The sequence below is a fragment of the Notolepis coatsorum genome (genome assembly GCF_963971535.1).
Source record: "Notolepis coatsorum genome assembly, chromosome: 11".
In the NCBI taxonomy this organism is placed as follows: Eukaryota; Metazoa; Chordata; class Actinopteri; order Aulopiformes; family Paralepididae; genus Notolepis; species Notolepis coatsorum.
The window spans coordinates 70,235,120-70,254,157 of NC_140175.1; the positions used below are offsets into that span (position 1 = coordinate 70,235,120).

Consider the following 19,038-nt stretch of genomic DNA (forward strand, 5'->3'; position numbering starts at 1 on the left):
AATATTGAAATGGCCTATGATGAACACTCCACGAAACGATCCTCCTAACCAACGCCCGCAGCGCGAACGACGGCTCCCTCAGTACTTAGAGGCTTACGCTGTCAGTCAACAACCTAGTCTTCTACTAACAGTAAACGCGGTAAAACTAGAAAGTAAAAGTATGTCTAACCCCAACGCCCAGACTACCCCGACCATAGAGGCCCCTACGGGCTCTAATGTAACTGACCAAGTTCACGGTGGGGACCAGTGGGAACCAGACATGACTTCACACCCCGCCAGTACTGAAGAAGTAGTCCCCGATGAGTCCCGGGAGGAATACAACGCTACCGAGAGAGAACTCGGCACGGAAGAAGACGGGGAGAGCACCGTGGAGATAGAGCTCCAAGGCTCCGCAAGGAGTACCCCGAGGGAAGGCTCCCCTATACAACCGCCTTCTCCCAGCGAGGCAGAGAGGACCCTACAGCAGGCCTTCCTCATCAGCCTGAACGCCGCTGCTGAACGCGACCGACTGCAGATCCAGCAGCGGAGCGAAGAAGAGCATATACGTCTAGAACTAAGACGCATTCAGAGAGAAGAGAATGTGGCCCGAGACCGAGCAGACAGCCAGCGAGCAGCTGCTGGTGCTCTACGGGACGCAGAGCGCGACAGACAGCAAGCGCAACTAATAGAACAGCTGATCAGACGGACAACACCCTCTCCCTCCGCCAGAGGCTCCAGGAACTCGTCTAGACACACCTCCAGGGCGGCATCCCCTAGCCGAGTAAACAACCCTGAACTTGACCAACAGACGAGGTCTATACCCCCCACAGACCACCTCCCCCCACCGGTCCAAGCGAGACCTAGCAACCGGGAAGGAGCAGCATATCCTGTGGAGAGGCTAAACCAGAGACTACAAGCACTGGATGACCTAACTGAAGACGAAGAGGAAGAGGAGGAGAACCACGCCCGACGACAGCACAGTACTCTACCGGACCTCCTGGTCCGGTACAGCCCAGGCTATACTCCCGCGGAGCTGCGCTACAGACCCCCGACTCTATACACGGGTGAGCACGACGCACGACCCGCACCGAGGAACAGCACCTGGACAAGCGGGCCATGGTACACTGCCGGTACCAGCCCATACCAAGGAGCGGGAGGAGACTCGCCTAGGAGGCCTCTCCCCCAACGCTCGCCGATGTATCCACAGTCAGCGTCATACATTGGCACGCCTATGGTACCCGACTTCACCCAAGAGAACCGGGCCCAGTATACGGAACTCCGCATGTGTCTGGAGACCATGTTGGTGGATGTATTGGATGAACACCACAAATACGCCATCCTACTGAAGCACTTAAAGGTACCCCGCGCACATAATATAGCGCTCGCCTACGCGACTTCCACCACCCCATACACAGCAGCGCTGGTAGCATTGGACCAGAGGTATGGGCGCATATGGGATTACGTGATCCAGGAGATCCGACACATCGACCGCTTACCCCCAGCAATAGACAATCGAGCACTGGACGACCTGTCCATCAGAGTGCAGTCCCTGGTAGGGATGTTGGGAGCGCAGAGAGAGAAGGGGAGGCATGAACTTTACGCCAACTCAAATGTGGAAAGGATCTTGGAGAAGCTGCCGCCCGCTCGACAGGAGCGTTTTAGGCGGCAGAGAGACCAACGAGACCCGAATGGCCCCGAACCGAACCTCCTCGATCTAGCAGACTTCCTGGCGAGAGAAGTCAGCAGCCTACGGCTAGATACATTCGGACGGAGCACCCCTGGCTCCAGAGAAGGAACCAGACGACTAAATGATGGAAGAAGATCGGTGACTGTGATGCACCAATCGGAGTCAGTACCGAGCAGCAGGAGCCACAGTACCCCCTCCAGAACGGAGAAGTGGAAGATAGTGTGCCCCTACTGTGAGAAAGAACACTGGCTAGCGCAATGTGACTCCTTCCCCAAGCTGAACGCGGAGGAAGCAAGTCAATGGATAAAGTCCAACAAGCGCTGTTTTCGCTGTGCGCGCTCACACATGGCAGCCGAATGCCGCTTAAAGAAAAGGTGCACCAAGTGCGATGGAGCCCATCTGGACATACTTCACGACAGTAACAGACGGCGCCCTTCACCCGCACCATCCAGCAGCAAAGCGAGCGTCATGTACATCGATCCCGCCAGCAGCAGTGGAGCCCGAGTACTCCTAAAAGTAGTGCGTGTGACACTAAGCTACCAGAATAAAGTCCTGGACACTTACGCCGTCCTCGATGACGGGTCAGAGAAGACCCTTCTGCTCGCCTCCGCTGCGGCCCAGCTAGGGCTGCGGGGAAGCGAAACCCAAATGACAATTCGGACAATAAGACGAGATTTGAAGACGATAAAGGGCGAGAATGTCTCATTCTCTATCGCAGCAAGCGGCCAGCCTGAGCGACGGTACCAGATTACAGACGCTTTCACCAGCCAAGAAATAGGACTGTCGCGGTACACATACCCCGTCGCCAAGCTGATGGAGAAATATGCACATCTGCGCAAGTTACCGATCCCGCTCATAGACAATGCTATGCCGACCCTGTTGATAGGCTCCGACCATGCAGACCTCATTGTCCCGATAGACCGGGTTCATACCGGACCCCGAGGCTGTCCTGCAGCAGTCGAGACCCGTTTGGGATGGACTCTCCAAGGCCCGCTCGCCAAATCTCTCAACCGAAGTACAGCCACTAGATGTCTCCACTCCCGAGTCACAGAGGGAGAAACCGCACTCCTGCAACACGTAGAGCGGCTATGGACCTTGGAACAAATGCCCTTTAAGAACGGAAAGAAAGACATTCGCTCTAAAGATGACATTTACGCCATTCACCTCCTCGAGACAGGGACCAAGAGAGTCCCGGTCAACGGCGTGTTGAGATACGCCACGCCACTCCTGCGGCGAGAAGGAATGCCTACTTTCCACGCCAAGACAGACGCCACAGAACAGTACCTGCTGAACACGGAGCGGCGCTTAGCCAAGAACCCCGCCCAAGAGAGTGTATACCGCGTTGAGATTGAGAAGCTCATCACAGCGGGACACGTCACAAAGATGGACATTAAAGAGGCTGACCAGACCACTGAATCGTGGTACGTGCCTCACCACAAGGTCCATCACAACGGTAAAGACCGCATAGTATTTAACTGCAGCTACCAGATCGGATCCCAAAATCTGAATAAAGAGTTACTGCCCGGTCCCACACTCGGCCCCTCCCTACTCGGCGTTCTACTCCGCTTCCGCCAGGAAAAGGTGGCCATCAGCGGGGACATTAAAGGAATGTTCCTGCAGGTGAGATTAATAGAGGAGGACAAGCCCCTGTTACGGTTCCTATGGAGAGAGAAGCCAGGAGATGAGCACCCAGCCATCTACCAATGGGAAGTCCTCCCCTTCGGAACGACGTGCAGCCCCTGCTGTGCTACATTTGCACTACAGAAACATGTAGCAGAGGACCCAGCAGCGGACGAAGAGGTCCGACACAGCGTAAAGAACGGCTTCTACGTAGACAACTGTCTACAAAGCCCTTCAACCCAAGAAGAAGCCGAGGCTCTCCTGATTAAACTCTGCGCCTCATTGATCAAAGGCGGCTTTGATCTCAGGCAGTGGGCCAGCAGCGATCCGCAAGTACTGCGCAGCCTCTCCTCCGAGGACAAGGCAGCCAGCAGCGAGACCTGGATGGCTACAATCCCGGGAGAAGCCCAGGAGATGACCCTGGGATTGGTGTGGCGATTCAAAACAGATTCGCTTCACTACAGACACAAGCCCCTGACTACGGAGCAGGGAAGGCCGGCGGCGGCGCCGACCACCAGACGGAGTGTGTACACAACACTCGCCCGACAATATGACCCGCTAGGATGTATTCTACCGTACACCACCAGGGCAAAAATGATTGTACGAGCATTGTGGGACAAGGACCAGGGCTGGGACGACCCCATTCCCGCACACCTTGCATCCACCTGGAGAGAGTGGGAGATGGAGCTCCACTCACTCCCAGGCGTTAATATGCGCCGAAGCTACTTCCCACCCACGGTGAGGCCAGAGACATGTAAAATGGACTTACACGTCTTCAGTGACGCCTCAGAGGTCGCATACGGATCAGTAGCCTACTTGCGGGCCCAAGAGAAGGGGGGAGAGATCTACACAGCATTGGTCCTCGCCCGCTCGAGAATAGCCCCACGCAAGCAACAATCTATCCCACGTCTAGAGCTCTGCGCAGCCCTAGCCGGAGCGCACCTAGCCACGCTCATCCAACGTGAGCTCACCATACCGGTGTCTAGAACAATCCTGTGGTCAGATTCCACGACGGTACTCGCCTGGATCAAATCGGACTCATGCAAGTACAAAGTCTTCGTGGGAGTCAGAGTCACCGAGATTCAAGACTTAACCGAAGAGTTAACCGGAGAAACAGAGTGGCGCTACGTTGATACAAAACAGAACCCAGCTGACGTCATCACCCGGGGGATGCCCCTGGATGACCTCACCCGTCGCAATGCTTACAGTGATGGCCCCGCATTCCTAAGACTCCCGGAAGGACAGTGGCCCAGGCCTATCCCGAGGGAAGCAAGTCCAGAGGAGGTGGAAAATAAGAAGTCTGTGTTCTGTGGATTGAGCACCGTGGCCTCCACCGACCCTAACATAGACGATTGCACGTCCATAGAGAGTGCACAACAAAGAACATTCCTGCGGTACCACCCGGAGTGCAAGTCCCCCGCTGATATGTCAGCAGCTAACTACGAGGACGCAGAATTGCTTCTACTGCAGCGAGCCCAGAGAGACAATTTGACAGAAGGAACAGTCGTCATGATTATTGATCAATCACTGCCCAGAGCTATGTGGCCGGCCGGCCGCGTAAGCAAAGTGATCACCGGTGCCGACGGCAAGGTCCGAGCAGCTGAAGTGCTCGTCCAGGGTCGCACTTACACCCGTCCCGTGGCGAGGCTCATAGAACTGCCCCGACTCCCAGACACAATCGATGATGACCATGACCCTATAACCCTATGACTTTGTGAAGTTGACTGACCCCTACAGCAAACCCTTATGTGTAAATAGACAACGCGATTAATCTGTCTCTGTTTAACTGATTAGGTCTGGGACCAATCAGGGGGTGGCTGTTGTGAAGGGCCAGATTAAACCGAATATATATATTTATTTATATATATATATTTAATTGTATTTGTATATTCTCTAATATTCCCTGATATCCCTTGTATATTCCTTGTACAATATGCATTGAATATCCATTCTAGCCTACTGAACATCCCATAATAGTCTCCATTCTACTATTGGTCGAGACCTTGGTGCCAGGCTGCCATACCCCTCAGACCCAGTTCAAACGTACCGCTCCACATGTACGAACAAGTCCTAGTTCCGCGTAGGAATCTGGCTACCGCACCACTAATGGGACTATTTGTTCATAGTGCGTATATATACTGCGCTACTAAAGTAGGACTTTCTTTTCAGTCCAGTTTCTTACCCTCCAATAGAGTCACAGACATAAAGCCTCCCCGCGACGCCACGTGTGGGAGTAAGGCCAAGTTCGCCTACCATCGGTATTGAGACATCGTGTATATTAATATTTGAATAGTCATATTTGGCACTATATCGTCGAGTTGGACGTAGTCTATTAAGCTAATAATAGTCTGTTAATATATAGTGCTTCGTGCGGTGAGAATACTACCGTAGTCAGTACCCCATCGTTTCGGGCAGAGAACTGGCTGCTTATCCAGGGTGGTTGACCCCACGTGAAGCTGCACCCGAGGAGCCCCAGAGCCGACGAGCGAGTGGACCTGTATACCGGATTATTCTACCGACGACAGCCCGCCTTCCCCGGCACGGATTATGCTTTGTATACGTTGATTATTCCATGGATAAAGACCCCCGACACTGCCGTGTGTTGGAACCCCCCCCCCCTGGAGAGGACGCAAGGTGAGGAGACGCTCTGCAAGACGAGGTCGCTTCACGTCTCTCCTCCGTGGACCGGAGAGAGCCGGCCCACAAAGAGTCCACCTGCTTTCATCTGTGGTCCAAGGATCGCCGGCGCATTGAACGGCACTACAGTGGGTTCACCTGGGATACCCTTGGCCGGATGAGGCAGCCGGATTCTACCCCCCCCCCCCCCCTCCTACTCCTGTCGGCTTACAAGCGACCGGATTAACCCCCCCCCCTAGTGTATCCAGTATATAATCATTAAAGTATCATTGCTGTTATTCCTTAAACTATTCCAGGTCGTATATGTACCACCTGCGCCTTCAGAGATTGGACATTCTCTATTGATATACCGACGAATACTCTTGCCATAAAAGTGCATACTAATTCCATTCATAAATGTGATTGATTTGATTAAGTGCTTGCTCTACACACCATCGCTGTGTAGAAATAAAGACCTATTTCTAATTCGTACATTTGTGTTGGATCCGTTTCATCTACGTGACAGTGTTCATCATAATATATTTATGCCGTGTACTGGGTGGCCGAATATTAAGTACAAAGGTAGTGGTAGTAAGTATCATATCTAGTAATACAGTCAGGGAATTGTACCCCTCAGTTACACAATTCCTGATCGCCATTCCAAATATCGATCGCATCCATTGATCCAACGTTATAGTCCAAAACACATAATCCACGATGCTCCCAGTGGGGGGACTCAATGTAATAGTATCCAGCTGCATGCCTGAGAAGTAAATGATAATGATAATGATAACGTCAGGCTGGATGGATGAAAAATTAATGGATATCGCTAATAAAAGAAATAGCGATTAAAACCTGACTATACTTGTGATTGGCACGGAAGCGATGGCGAGTTAACACGACTATACTCGTGGTTGGCAATGAATGGGTTAATAATGTTTTTTGCTCTGTTGAGGCAGCGGGAGTTGTGCAAGTCCTTCAGGGAGGGGAGGGGGCAGCCGATGACTTTTTGAGGAGTTTATGACCCTCTGAATCACGAGGGTTGGGGCCACCCTGTTGTTAGCCTAGTTTCATATCTGGTGTCTGGGTCATCCTGATTTCTACGCTATCTAACCGCTTCTTGTGTTTAGAAATTCACCAGCCTGTCCTGAAGATGACCTTAACACATTCAGTGCCACGCCCCTTTGACCATATTAGGGCTACCGTGCCAATAAGGAAGCCAATGGGAGGTCGGGGAAATTTGTGAAGGCTTAAACTATATCTTAAATTATGGCTATGGGTCTAAAACACCCCTCGTTTATCAATGACTTGCTTGCAGTCAACATGGTACGAAACGGATTGTTTTTTCATTGGTACATTTCCGTTTTATACCGTTTTGAATACGAGTATAGTTTTGGAGATTTCTAGTAATTCCAGAGAAATTTCGCAATAATAGCTCTTTAGTGGAATACACAAAACACGTTTTCATTTTTCGGCTGATATATGAATAGTTTTCAAATAAACGCTAGAATATCGATAGTATATGTGTACTTATGCACGCTAGAGAAGCGGGCTGAAAAATCGATTATCCATGCCGTGCTTAGCGCTAACGTTACGCACACACACACACACACACACATGATCGCTGTGAAAAAAACATCTGATTAACCCAAAACTGGTAACAGAGTCCTTACCTCACATCAGATGTTCTGCAAAAAGATTAATCCAATTCCTGATCGCCATTCCAAATATTGATCGCGTTTATTGATCCAACGTTATAGTCCAAAACACATAATCGAAAGCTGCTCCGAGCCTCCCCTTTCTGATTCACAGCCCCACCCGATCCAATCCAATGATGTGCAATACCATCCGGGAGACGATAGGCGGCGGTATTTGCCCTTTTCGAGCTCAGACCCATTCCCAATGATAACGTCAGGCTGGATGGATGAAAAATTTATGGATATTGCTAATAAAAGAAATAACGATTAAAACCCGAGTTTTCTCGGGCCTTGGCACTCAACGCATGGTGAGTTAACCCGACTAATCTCGTGGTCGGCACTCAAAGTGTTAAACTGAACAGATCTAGTATTAAAGTATAACAGTAAAAGTGTATTTATTTACAACGCTCTATATGGCATTCTTGTCAGCCAATTTCAATGCACCATTTAATATTTTTTTGTGGGCGATGCTAGTGGGAATGCTAAGTGCGGATGCTAGGTGGGGATGATAGGTGGCGATGCTAGGTGGCGATGCTAGTTGGCGATGCTAGGTGGAGATGCTAGGTGGTGATACTAGGTGGCAATGCCGATGTGAGCTCTACTCGGACCACACAATATTATAATGATTCTTGATGAAGAAGTTTTACGCGCTCCAACCAACCACAGGTAACCATACATCTGTCCGGTGCCCTCAATATTATAATGAGTCTCCTCGGTCTCTCGACTTATTCTCGTAAATAGTCACAACTGGAAAGCGGGTTCACAGGTCGACACGTGTCGCTGCACAGGATTTGCATGTCTGGGTGCCGCTGTAGTTGGAATATTTGTGTTAATTCTCTCCCTTTTTCTCCTCTGTTCTTTTAGGAGGAGAAAGCCGGTCCAGTCAGCTACCCGTCCCTGTTGAGCCATATTACCTCCCTCTATTTAAATCACCCTCTCCTGCCCATGGCTGTCAGTCCAGAGAGCATCTCAGTCCCCCTGCTCTCCTTTCAGCCCCTGGCATCTTCTCTGCCCTGTGATATACACCTGGTGAACCTTAGGAGCATACAAGACAAGGTATAGTACCACAATGATATTAGTTGGGGTGTCCTGGTGGCTCGCCATGCTAGGGCACATACCGTGTAGTCGCAACGTCCTGGGTTTGAATCCGGCCTAGGAGGACCTTTGTTGCATGTCACCCCCTTCTCTCTACCCACGATTTCCTGTCACTAACCGTCCTATCCAATAATGCAGAAATGTCTAGGGATGCCCCGATCGATCAGCCAGCGATCGGTATCGGCCGATATTCAGTATAAATATGAGATCAGTGATCGGTGATAATGCTTTATTTTCGCCGATCGTCAAAACCGATCGAAAAACATGATCCAATTCTTAGCGGAGATCTCACTGCTGACTTCTCTCTCAGACACACAGCTGCCTGCAGCGTACGGCCCCTCCTCCTCCCCAGCCTCTCCCGCACTCGTGTAAACAAGAGGCTCCTATGCCTCGCAGTCTGCTATAGTCTGGTGCATGCGACGTGAGCTAACGTTACTTGGCTACCTACCGAGCTAACGTTACTGTTTAAACTAAATGACCCAGTGACTACATGAGGCATTGTCTAACGTTATCTAGCTGGCTAGCTACTGATAGCTGCTGATATCAACAAATGCTCCAGCAATAGTCGAGTGCATGATAAGTTACCTCCGTTGACTCGGTAGCTCACGTTAGCTCACGTTAGCTCTAAACTAAATAGTTCACTGAGGCGTTGTCTTAACGTTATCTAGCCGGCTAGCAGTAGCTACAGATAGCTCCTGATATCAATGTCTTATAACATTGATTCAATGCATATTCGAGCTGAGGGCATGCTGAATGTGATTTATACCAATAGGGTCCAGCTGCAGCGCCGGAGAATCCTGGCCGTAGCTGGAGGCTACTCGAGTACACACAGACAGTGGAGCTGTTTGCAGATAGCGAGCATTTTTTATTTAATTTTTTTTATTGATCTTTTTCCCCCTCCTTTTTCCTCCGATTTTCTCCCATGCCAATGTTAGTCGTTATGCCAATTCCCAATCCCCTTCCTGGTCGCTGCGCACTTACCCCCCACAGTCGATCTGGGAGAGTGGAGGCTATCACGTGCTTCCTCCGACACACGTCTAGCCAATCAATCGCTTCTTTTCACCTGGCAGCGCGGACTCTCACTGAGAGGGTGTAACGTGTGGAAGGATCACACTACCCCCCTTAGATCCTATCCGCGCTGAACAGGCGCCCCGACCGAACTGTAGGAGTCGCTGTTTACAACGACCCGGACCCACCCCGCCAGCTTTTCCCACCCTCTAATACTGCCAATTGTATTAGTGTGAACTGCCAGCCAAGCTGGTGACAACGCCGGAGCTGTGAGCTGGATTCGAACAGGCGAATCCGCTACGCCACCTGACCGCCCCGATAGCGAGCATTTTGACTTGTTGCGTGGTGGCGATGTCTCGCAGATAATACAACTACAAGTATGATTATATAATATATATAAAAAAGAAAATTTAAATTATATATATATATATTTTTATACCAAAAACGATCGATATTGGATCGGTATCGGCCGATATGGCTCAAGACGATCGGTGATCGGTGTCGGTGGCAAAAAACGTGATCGGGGCATCGCTAGAAAATGTCCCTCCCACGCAGACCCTCGCTGCTGAGAGATTGCGCTGTGCAGGTGAAAAGATGCGACGGCTGCCTCCTCGAGTACCGGAGGGGACACGTGATGCAAGGCTTCGTCCACATTGCAGCCGACTTGTGGGAGGCATGGCCTAACAGCGTTCGAGACAGGGGAGGGTAGAATTGGACAATACGAAATTGGGGAAGGGAGAAAAATAGAAAAATGGGGAGAAAAAGTAGATAAAAGAATATATAATCTAGCGTTTATTTGAAAACGATTCATAAATAGGCCGAAAAATGACAACGTTTTTTGTGTATTCCAGTACGTATATTCCAGTAAAGGGCGATTATCACAGAATCTTCTGAAATTTAAAAAAAAACAATCCGTTCGACAATGTTGACTGCAAACAAGTCATTGATAAGCAACGGCCATATTATACACATAGGCTATAGCCATAATTTAAGATATAGTTTATGCGTTCGCAAATATGAGAGCTCTATCATTGAAGTGGGTGTTGGCACGCAACGGGGTTCCGGGGCACCGGACCCTTGGCACTCAAAGTGTTAAAAGACGGAGCTGTTAATGCCCGGGCAAGCTATATTCACATATTCACGTAACTCTCATAATCCTCAACTATCCTTTATCTTTCAATATCTTATTTGACGTTACTGTACGATATAAGTGTGTATTAAAAGACGGAGCTGTTAATGCCCGGGCAAGCTATATTCACGTATTCACGTAACTCGCATATATCCTCAACTATCCACAACATCACGTAACTCGCATGCAGGGAACATAGGACCGGGGAACATAGGACCCTTTTTTTGTTCGGGAGTGGGCGGGACCAGGGAACATACAACCTTTATTTCGGGAGTGGGGAACATAGGACCCGGGGAACATAGGACCCGGAGAACATGGGGATGAGCCCGGACAGACCTCTCTGCCTGCTATACTTAACTCAACCTCAGTACACGTTAAGTCTCTCTCTCTCTTTCTCTCTCTCTCTCTCTCTCTCTCTCTCTCTCTCTCTCTCTCTCTCTCTCTCTCTCTCTCTCTCTCTCTCCCTGTTTCATTTCCTCTTCATGTCTTTCTTACATATACACATCCACAGTAAAGCATCTAGATCACTTTCTAGGTCAGAGGGATTTCTCCAGAGCTGGTTATTTGGGTCAGTCCACAGGGCAATTAACTAAATCACCAAAACATGACTGGACAATTAAATCGATGACCTATCCTCTGGACATACTCCTATTGATCTGATTTGATCCTCACTTTCTGTAAACAGAGATGGACAGTAGAAGTGAGATCATTAACGTCTCTGTACTGGTCAGTCCCTCGAGCTAAGTAGGTCATTAGCTGAACTATCACTCTGCCAGACACACCGGATATAGTATCTGACTTGTTCTCTAATACAGACTAACTCAAAGAACCCACCATGCCTTCAGATTTACATGTTAAAAAGATACTGAGCATATATATATAATTAAACTAACTAAATATAAACAAATAAAATTATAAACAAAATGAATAACAAAATCTAAGCTCAATCTTTGACTTTTTCAGGTCTAGATGCTAAGTAATATCGGTCTGAAAGATCCATGAAGCTAATCTATGGGTCGATTTAGAGCATTGGTGACCAAGCAGGTCACCACAATTTGTAATGGTTTTTAAATTGCAAAAAATAAACTATATTCTTTATGTTTAGTATCGTTTTTTTTTATGATGTTGTGACACTGAAAGTGAGGGCTGCCACTCTCAGTGTAATTCTTGGAGATTAGATTGATTGAATGAATGACTATGGGGGTGATTCAGAAGAGGCTTGTTTAAAAAATGAAATGTTGCATAACCCTTCACAGGTTCGAGGATGGCTCACAACCTTTGTCTTGTGGTAGAGACCCTGCCCCATAACCATGTGGTCAAAGGGAATTCCCTCAATAAATGAACACCTTTCCTGTCACTTTCCACTTGTCTAACAAAGACAAAATAACATAAAAAAAAGAGTCACTGTTCAAACTGAACTTAGTCTACTGGTCTAAAGCTAGAATCATAAGGAGAGGAAAATGTTTCCTCCGTTACCACTGGGAGACAATTGTAATAAGTAGGGTCGTATCTCAGTGCTGAACAGTGAGCTGTGTGACCCATCCTCCTCTTACTATTCTAGGTCTAAAGTCAACTCAGCTCCACCTTTCCTCTCTTCTCATAGAGGACATAGCTACGTCTGTTGTGATACTAGGGGAAACGGTGTGTGTGTGTGTGTGTGTGTGTGTGTGTGTGTGTGTGTGTGTGTGTGTGTGTGTGTGTGTGTGTGTGTGTGTGTGTGTGTGTGTGTGTGTGTGTGTGTGTGTGTGTGTGTGTGTGTGTGTGTGTGTGTGTGTGTGTGTGTGTGTGTGTGTGTGTGTGTGTGTGTGTGTGTGTGTGTGTGTGAACGGTAGTAACCCTCTTTGTCAGCTGGGCTGTGGTCTGGAAACGTTTCCTTAACGTGGCTGAACTGCAGCTGATCAGAGAACAGAGAGGGGCTCTGTGGCTGTTGCTCTGTCCTCAGAGAGAGAGAGCAGGTTTGGAGTTTTAACTGAATGTGCAGTTAAAGGACCATAATAGTCCGATTTTGACCCCTTGGATTTACCAGAGATTGTCCCCTGTCTTTAACCTGCATTCTGTGTTCATAGGTATAGATATAGGTATAGTGTGTGTTTTAACTGATATCAGCTTATGTTACTACTGTACCATTCACACTGCCATTGATGACGTGAGATGTGAAAAATAAAATGTCACTAGGCATAGGTAATTCACCCTTGTGAAAACCACTAAGTCATATATTTTCACTAACGTTACTGTATTCTCTACTACAAGCCATTCAAATCCCCACATCAAACCTTCTGTTTCAGTTTCTGGATGTGCTTGTTATTAACTCGTGGGTGCTCCCCACTGATCTGAATGCTTGTAGTAGACTAATCTTGTAGATCCGTGAAAGGACAATTACTTTTAGAAATTAAGTGAAATTAAGCCGGAGTTTGAAGGATTCACAGGTGGTCAATGAATAATGTGTGTCTATGCTGAACTATCTCTAAGGATCTCTCTATCGCCTCCCCTCTCTAATCTCTTTACTTTTATTCTTTCTCATATCTTTCCCCCCTCTCTCTCTCTCTCTCTCTCTCTCTTAGGCTGAAGGAGGAGGGCCATCTGATGAGTCTGCCCTAATTCTCCACAGGAAAGGATTTGACTGCAGCCTGCCACACACACACACAGGCCTGCTGTGTAGCACCACACAGGGAAAGGTACACACACACACACACGCATGCACTGGCCTACACACTCATGCCTGTCACACACATACACACCAACATATTTAAGACTGAATACACGTTCATAGAGAGCACTGCCACAAAGCACAGTCCGATACATCCATTGGATCTATACAAATCTGTACAGAAAGTTTTAATTGATCTCCAGCTTCAACGAGTTGAAATGAAATCTATCAAAACTGGTGACCTTGGACAGTTCAATTAATATTTGCGTAAAACTAAGAATCAGAAAATCAAAGACTCTAATCTATGATGTGATCAAGAGATAGTTTCTGGAGCTGCTTCACAGACAAGTGAGTTGAAGACATAGAACTTGAACTGATTGAACAGAATCTACATTTGGCTGGTACACTATGAAGTGGCTGCCAAAGAATGTCTGACAGTCTTGTCATGGAATTTGGAAATCTGTGTTGGTTTGGTGCCCCAAGTCAAAAATTATTATATTTTTCCATGCTGAAATTATATTTTTAGTATATTAAAAGTGTGTTAAAATATACCTGGTTACTGAGTATACTTTCAATATACCTTTGGTACATCTCATGTGCTTTTATGTACTAATTCAAAGCACATGTTTAGTATGATAGTCATTAATATGCTGTAAGTGTAATCTAAGTAGGCCTACACTTAAAAAAAGATAACTGAGATATTTACCAAATGTAGCTCAGAAAGGCATCATTTGGATGAACATTCCAGAGGCAGTTGTGCTGAACATTCCAACTGTCTTGAGTCTTACAGTCTTATTCACTGTCCACTGTCTTGAGTCTTACAGTCTTCTTCACTGTCCACTGTCTTGAGTCTTACAGTCTTATCCACTGTCCACTGTCTTGAGTCTTACAGTCTTATTCACTGTCCACTGTCTTACAGTCTTATTCACTGTCCACTGTCTTATAGTCTTATTCACTGTCCACTGTCTTGAGTCTTACAGTCTTATTCACTGTCCACTGTCTTGAGTCTTATTCACTGTCCACTGTCTTGAGTCTTACAGTCTTATTCACTGTCCACTGTCTTGAGTCTTACAGTCTTATTCACTGTCCACTGTCTTACAGTCTTATTCACTGTCCACTGTCTTGAGTCTTACAGTCTTATTCACTGTCCACTGTCTTGAGTCTTACAGTCTTATTCACTGTCCACTGTCTTGAGTCTTACAGTCTTATTCACTGTCCACTGTCTTGAGTCTTACAGTCTTATTCACTGTCCACTGTCTTGAGTCTTAGTCTTATTCACTGTCCACTGTCTTGAGTCTTACAGTCTTATTCACTGTCCACTGTCTTGAGTCTTACAGTCTTATTCACTGTCCACTGTCTTGAGTCTTACAGTCTTATTCACTGTCCACTGTCTTGAGTCTTACAGTCTTATCCACTGTCCACTGTCTTGAGTTTTTTTTTTTATCCACTTTTTCTCCCATTTTTCTATATTTTCTCCCATCCCAATTTCGTATCATCCAATTCAACCCTCCCCTGTCACGAACGCTGTTTCTTGCCTCCCACAAGCCGGCTGCAATGTGGACTAAGTCATACATAGCACAAGTCCCCTCCGGTACTTGAGGTAACAGCAGTCGCATCTTTTCACCTGCGCAGCTCGATCTCTCAGTGTCGAGGAGTAACGCGTGGGAGGCTCACGCTGCCCCCGACACTTCCTGATTCTACTGCGCAGGCGCACCAACCGACTTGTAGGAGTCGCTTGTTCACAACGCCCGATCCCCACCCTTCAGTTTCCCTCCCCGTAATACGGCCAATGTGTATTACTGCGGACGACCAGCTAAACTGAAAACAATGTGGAGAGCTGGATTCGAACACGCGAATCCTAGCGTCTCCACACTGGTGGCGAGTGCCTTGCCCACTACACCACCTAGCCGCCTCCACTGTCTTGAGTCTTACAGTCTTATTCACTGTCCACTGTCTTGAGTCTTACAGTCTTATTCACTGTCCACTGTCTTGAGTCTTACAGTCTTATTCACTGTCCACTGTCTTGAGTCTTACAGTCTTATTCACTGTCCACTGTCTTGAGTCTTACAGTCTTGTCCACTGTCTTGAGTCTTACAGTCTTATTCACTGTCCACTGTCTTGAGTCTTACAGTCTTATTCACTGCCCACTGTCTTGAGTCTTACAGTCTTATTCACTGTCTACTGTCTTGAGTCTTTCACTGTCCACTGTCTTGAGTCTTACAGTCTTATTCACTGTCCACTGTCTTGAGTCTTACAGTCTTATCCACTGTCTTGAGTCTTACAGTCTTATTCACTGTCCACTGTCTTGAGTCTTACAGTCTTATTCACTGTCCACTGTCTTGAGTCTTACAGTCTTCTTCACTGTCCACTGTCTTGAGTCTTACAGTCTTATTCACTGTCCACTGTCTTGAGTCTTGCAGTCTTATTCACTGTCCACTGTCTTGAGTCTTACAGTCTTATTCACTGTCCACTGTCTTGAGTCTTACAGTCTTATTCACTGTCCACTGTCTTGTCTTACAGTCTTATTCACTGTCCACTGTCTTGAGTCTTACAGTCTTATTCACTGTCCACTGTCTTGAGTCTTACAGTCTTATTCACTGTCCAGACCCACAAGCTGCGAAGAAAAACCTTGCATTTGTTCACAACTTGTGTTGTGAATCTTGTTTTGTGAACAAACAATGCATGATTTCTTTCTGGCTTGCGAGGCTATTGTCCGTGTGGATAATTTATGTGTATAAAACCACCCTCAATGTTATTCAAATGTCCTGGCCACTTAAACTGTGTCCAGAATGTCAGTATACCGTTCACTGTCCTCAGAGAGGATATGCCTTTTAATGACATCATCAGGAGCGCTTAGGCTAGATATGTCATGTTAATTTTCACAATGCCAGAGTGAACTGTCAAAGATGATAGCAATAGCATTATTGGAATTTCGTTTTAGCGTGGATTTGCACAGAGCAGAGCTGATCTATAACCTCAAGACTCATGTGACTCTCAAACAATATATATTAGAAGAACTCTTCAACAAGAGCCATGTATTACCAGAGTTAGGCCAGGTTGGATAGTATGGACGCCATGTTATCATGGACACTCTAGAACTCTTTTTGAAACCTTGCCGTCCAAACTCTGGTAAAAGATAGCTCTGCTTTCAACCAATAAGCTGACAGGAAGTCAGTACCCAGGAAACAGGAAGATGTACCAGTTGTTTCCTGTTATTCTTTTCTTTTACTCTGTGTTTCCACTTCAAGTATGTGTTATTATAACATCATAACAGCTTTCACTTTTCCTCCCCATCTCTCTTTCTCTTTTCTCTCTCTCTCTCTCTCTCTCTCTCTCTCTCTCTTGTCTTTCTTCAGGTGAATCTAGAGACGTTCTTCTCAGAACTGCAGTTCCACAGTGTCTCTCCGGTGTCTCTCTCTCTGATGCACCCAGTGGCTGATCCAGATTCAAACCAGGCAGAGATTCTCGTGCACCCCATGGAGATCAACACCTACAAAGTCCAGATCAGATGAGAACGGGACAAAACAGAACCTTGGATCACTTAGAAAGCCCTTTCAGACCAAGGGCTGCTTTTCACAGGGGAAAATTCACATGGCAATACAATTCAAATTCAGCATCGTTGTCCCCTACGTGAGCACCAACCATTTATACCAACCTTAGGAAGCAGCACGGCCATGTAAAATGTTCCATTCAGCAAATCTCACCTCAACGGAACCATCCTTTGATATGCGGGATGAGATAAGACGACACAAGATGATAGAACTTCCAAAGTTCTCCGTCTAAAAACAAACAAACACAAGCTACAGGATTTTCTCCCAAATTTAACGGTGCTGCTGAATTTATAGGAAGGGGGGGGGGGGTTGGAAGGATAATCTCAACTGACTAAACCTGGGTAATTAAAGGGGTGAATGAATAGAATGGGAGCGTACAGACGGCAGCTTAGAGGAGACTCCTACCCTCTCTACCTTCCTCTGTCTCTCTGGACGGAAAGTGATGCTGGATGGACACGCGGTGAAAGAAAAGGGGAGGGAGAGAAGGAGAGTGGACACACACTCTAAAGGTGCTCCCATAGTCGAGCGGACCGTACACGGAGCGGACTCTCGCGGACTCAAAGCGGACCCAAAGCGTACCCAAAGCGGACTCCAAGTGCGAAGCTCCTATTTTCTAATGCGCGGACGTCCGCACCGCTGACTTGGTGTCACACAAAACGCTGCTCTGCGTTTTGGTTGACTTTGACTTGCATTTAATGTGACACCGATCTGCATTTTACTCTGACCACTCGCTTTTTCACTCGCAAAAGAGAATGGCTTTTCTAAATGAAGTGTGTAAAACTGGCAGTTTTATTATCGAAATATTGGAAACGGAGATAACATAGAGTCTATGTTATCTCCGTTTCCAATATTTCTAAATAAAACTGGCAGTTTAACATAACAGATAACATAGAGTCTATGTTATCTCCGTTTCCAATATTTCGAAATAAAACTGGTGTTTTTATTTCATGCAATGCGTGTTTGTCATTTCAGCACCACGCGCTGTCCACCTCATGTTGAGCCTATAAGGTACATTGCACCTCGCTGCCTATATACCTGTTATTCAAGTGTGTAAAACTGCCCGTTTTATTATCGAAATATTGGAAACGGAGATAAGATACTCTTTGTTGACATCGGATGACGACGACATGACAGAAGTTGAACAGCGTGGGTAAAATTGTGTAAACTGGCGCGAGACATGTAGGAAATTGGTCCGCTGAGGTACGCTCGACTATGAAAGCTCAAAGAGTCAAGCGGACCTCCGCGGAGTCCAGTCCACATACAGTCCGCTCGACCATGGGAGCACCTTAAAGGTGACATGTACTATAAATGTCATTTTTCAGTCTCTAGCATTGTATTATAGTAATAGGAGTTCGTATCGATGTGTTTTAGTGTCTAAATACCATATTGGCGGATTGCTCTGATTCAGCTCAGCCCCTTTCCTCCTCCAGTAAATCAGGCCATTTTGATTTGAACGGCTGATATACGTCATACGGCCGCTGGATAGCGCACAGTGATGCGATTGGCTCTGTGGTTGGAGCTAATGCCCGCCCCCATTCTACCTAGACTAGACAGCGAGTGGAAGCCACTTCCTCATGCTGCGAGGCGGAGTGGGGCCCGACGCCTCTGCGTGCGCTCTGGAGGGAGAGAGAGATGGAGAGAGAGGGGGCACTTGGGGGGGGGGGGGACGGACGGACCGGGACCTGCTGCGGCTCACGCGGCACTCCCTCCGGAGTGTGTGCACTGCAGAGGTGTCTGGTTTCGCTCTGGAAGAAGCTCTCTCTCTCTCTCTCTCTCTCTCTCTCTCCCACCCCCCCCCTCTCCCTCCGACTCTCCGAGTGTGTGCATAGGTGTCGGGTTTCGCTCTGGAAGAAGCTCTCTCTCTCTCTCTCTCTCCCCCCCCCCCTCTCTCTCTCTCTCTCTCTCTCTCTCTATCTCCCTCTCCCACCCCCCCTATCTCTCTCTCTCTCTCTCTCTCTATCGCTCTGTCTCTCTCAGCAGACTGTTTGGGCTGACTGTCACTCAAAGTG

The 19,038-nt window shown here is 47.5% G+C and overlaps 1 protein-coding gene across 1 annotated transcript in view; it reads left to right on the forward strand.

Annotated features, from left to right (window-relative positions):
- man2a1 (mannosidase, alpha, class 2A, member 1) overlaps positions 1–17,808 on the forward strand; it is a 134,968-nt gene extending 117,160 nt beyond the window's left edge. Inside the window, exons 21-23 of the mRNA XM_084325487.1 lie at positions 8,464–8,655; positions 13,393–13,506; positions 16,835–17,808. Of these exons, the coding sequence (XP_084181613.1) occupies positions 8,464–8,655; positions 13,393–13,506; positions 16,835–16,990 (462 nt within the window). The 3' untranslated portion in view covers positions 16,991–17,808. The remainder of the gene's footprint in view (positions 1–8,463; positions 8,656–13,392; positions 13,507–16,834) is intronic.
- The last annotated feature ends 1,230 nt before the right edge of the window (positions 17,809–19,038 follow it).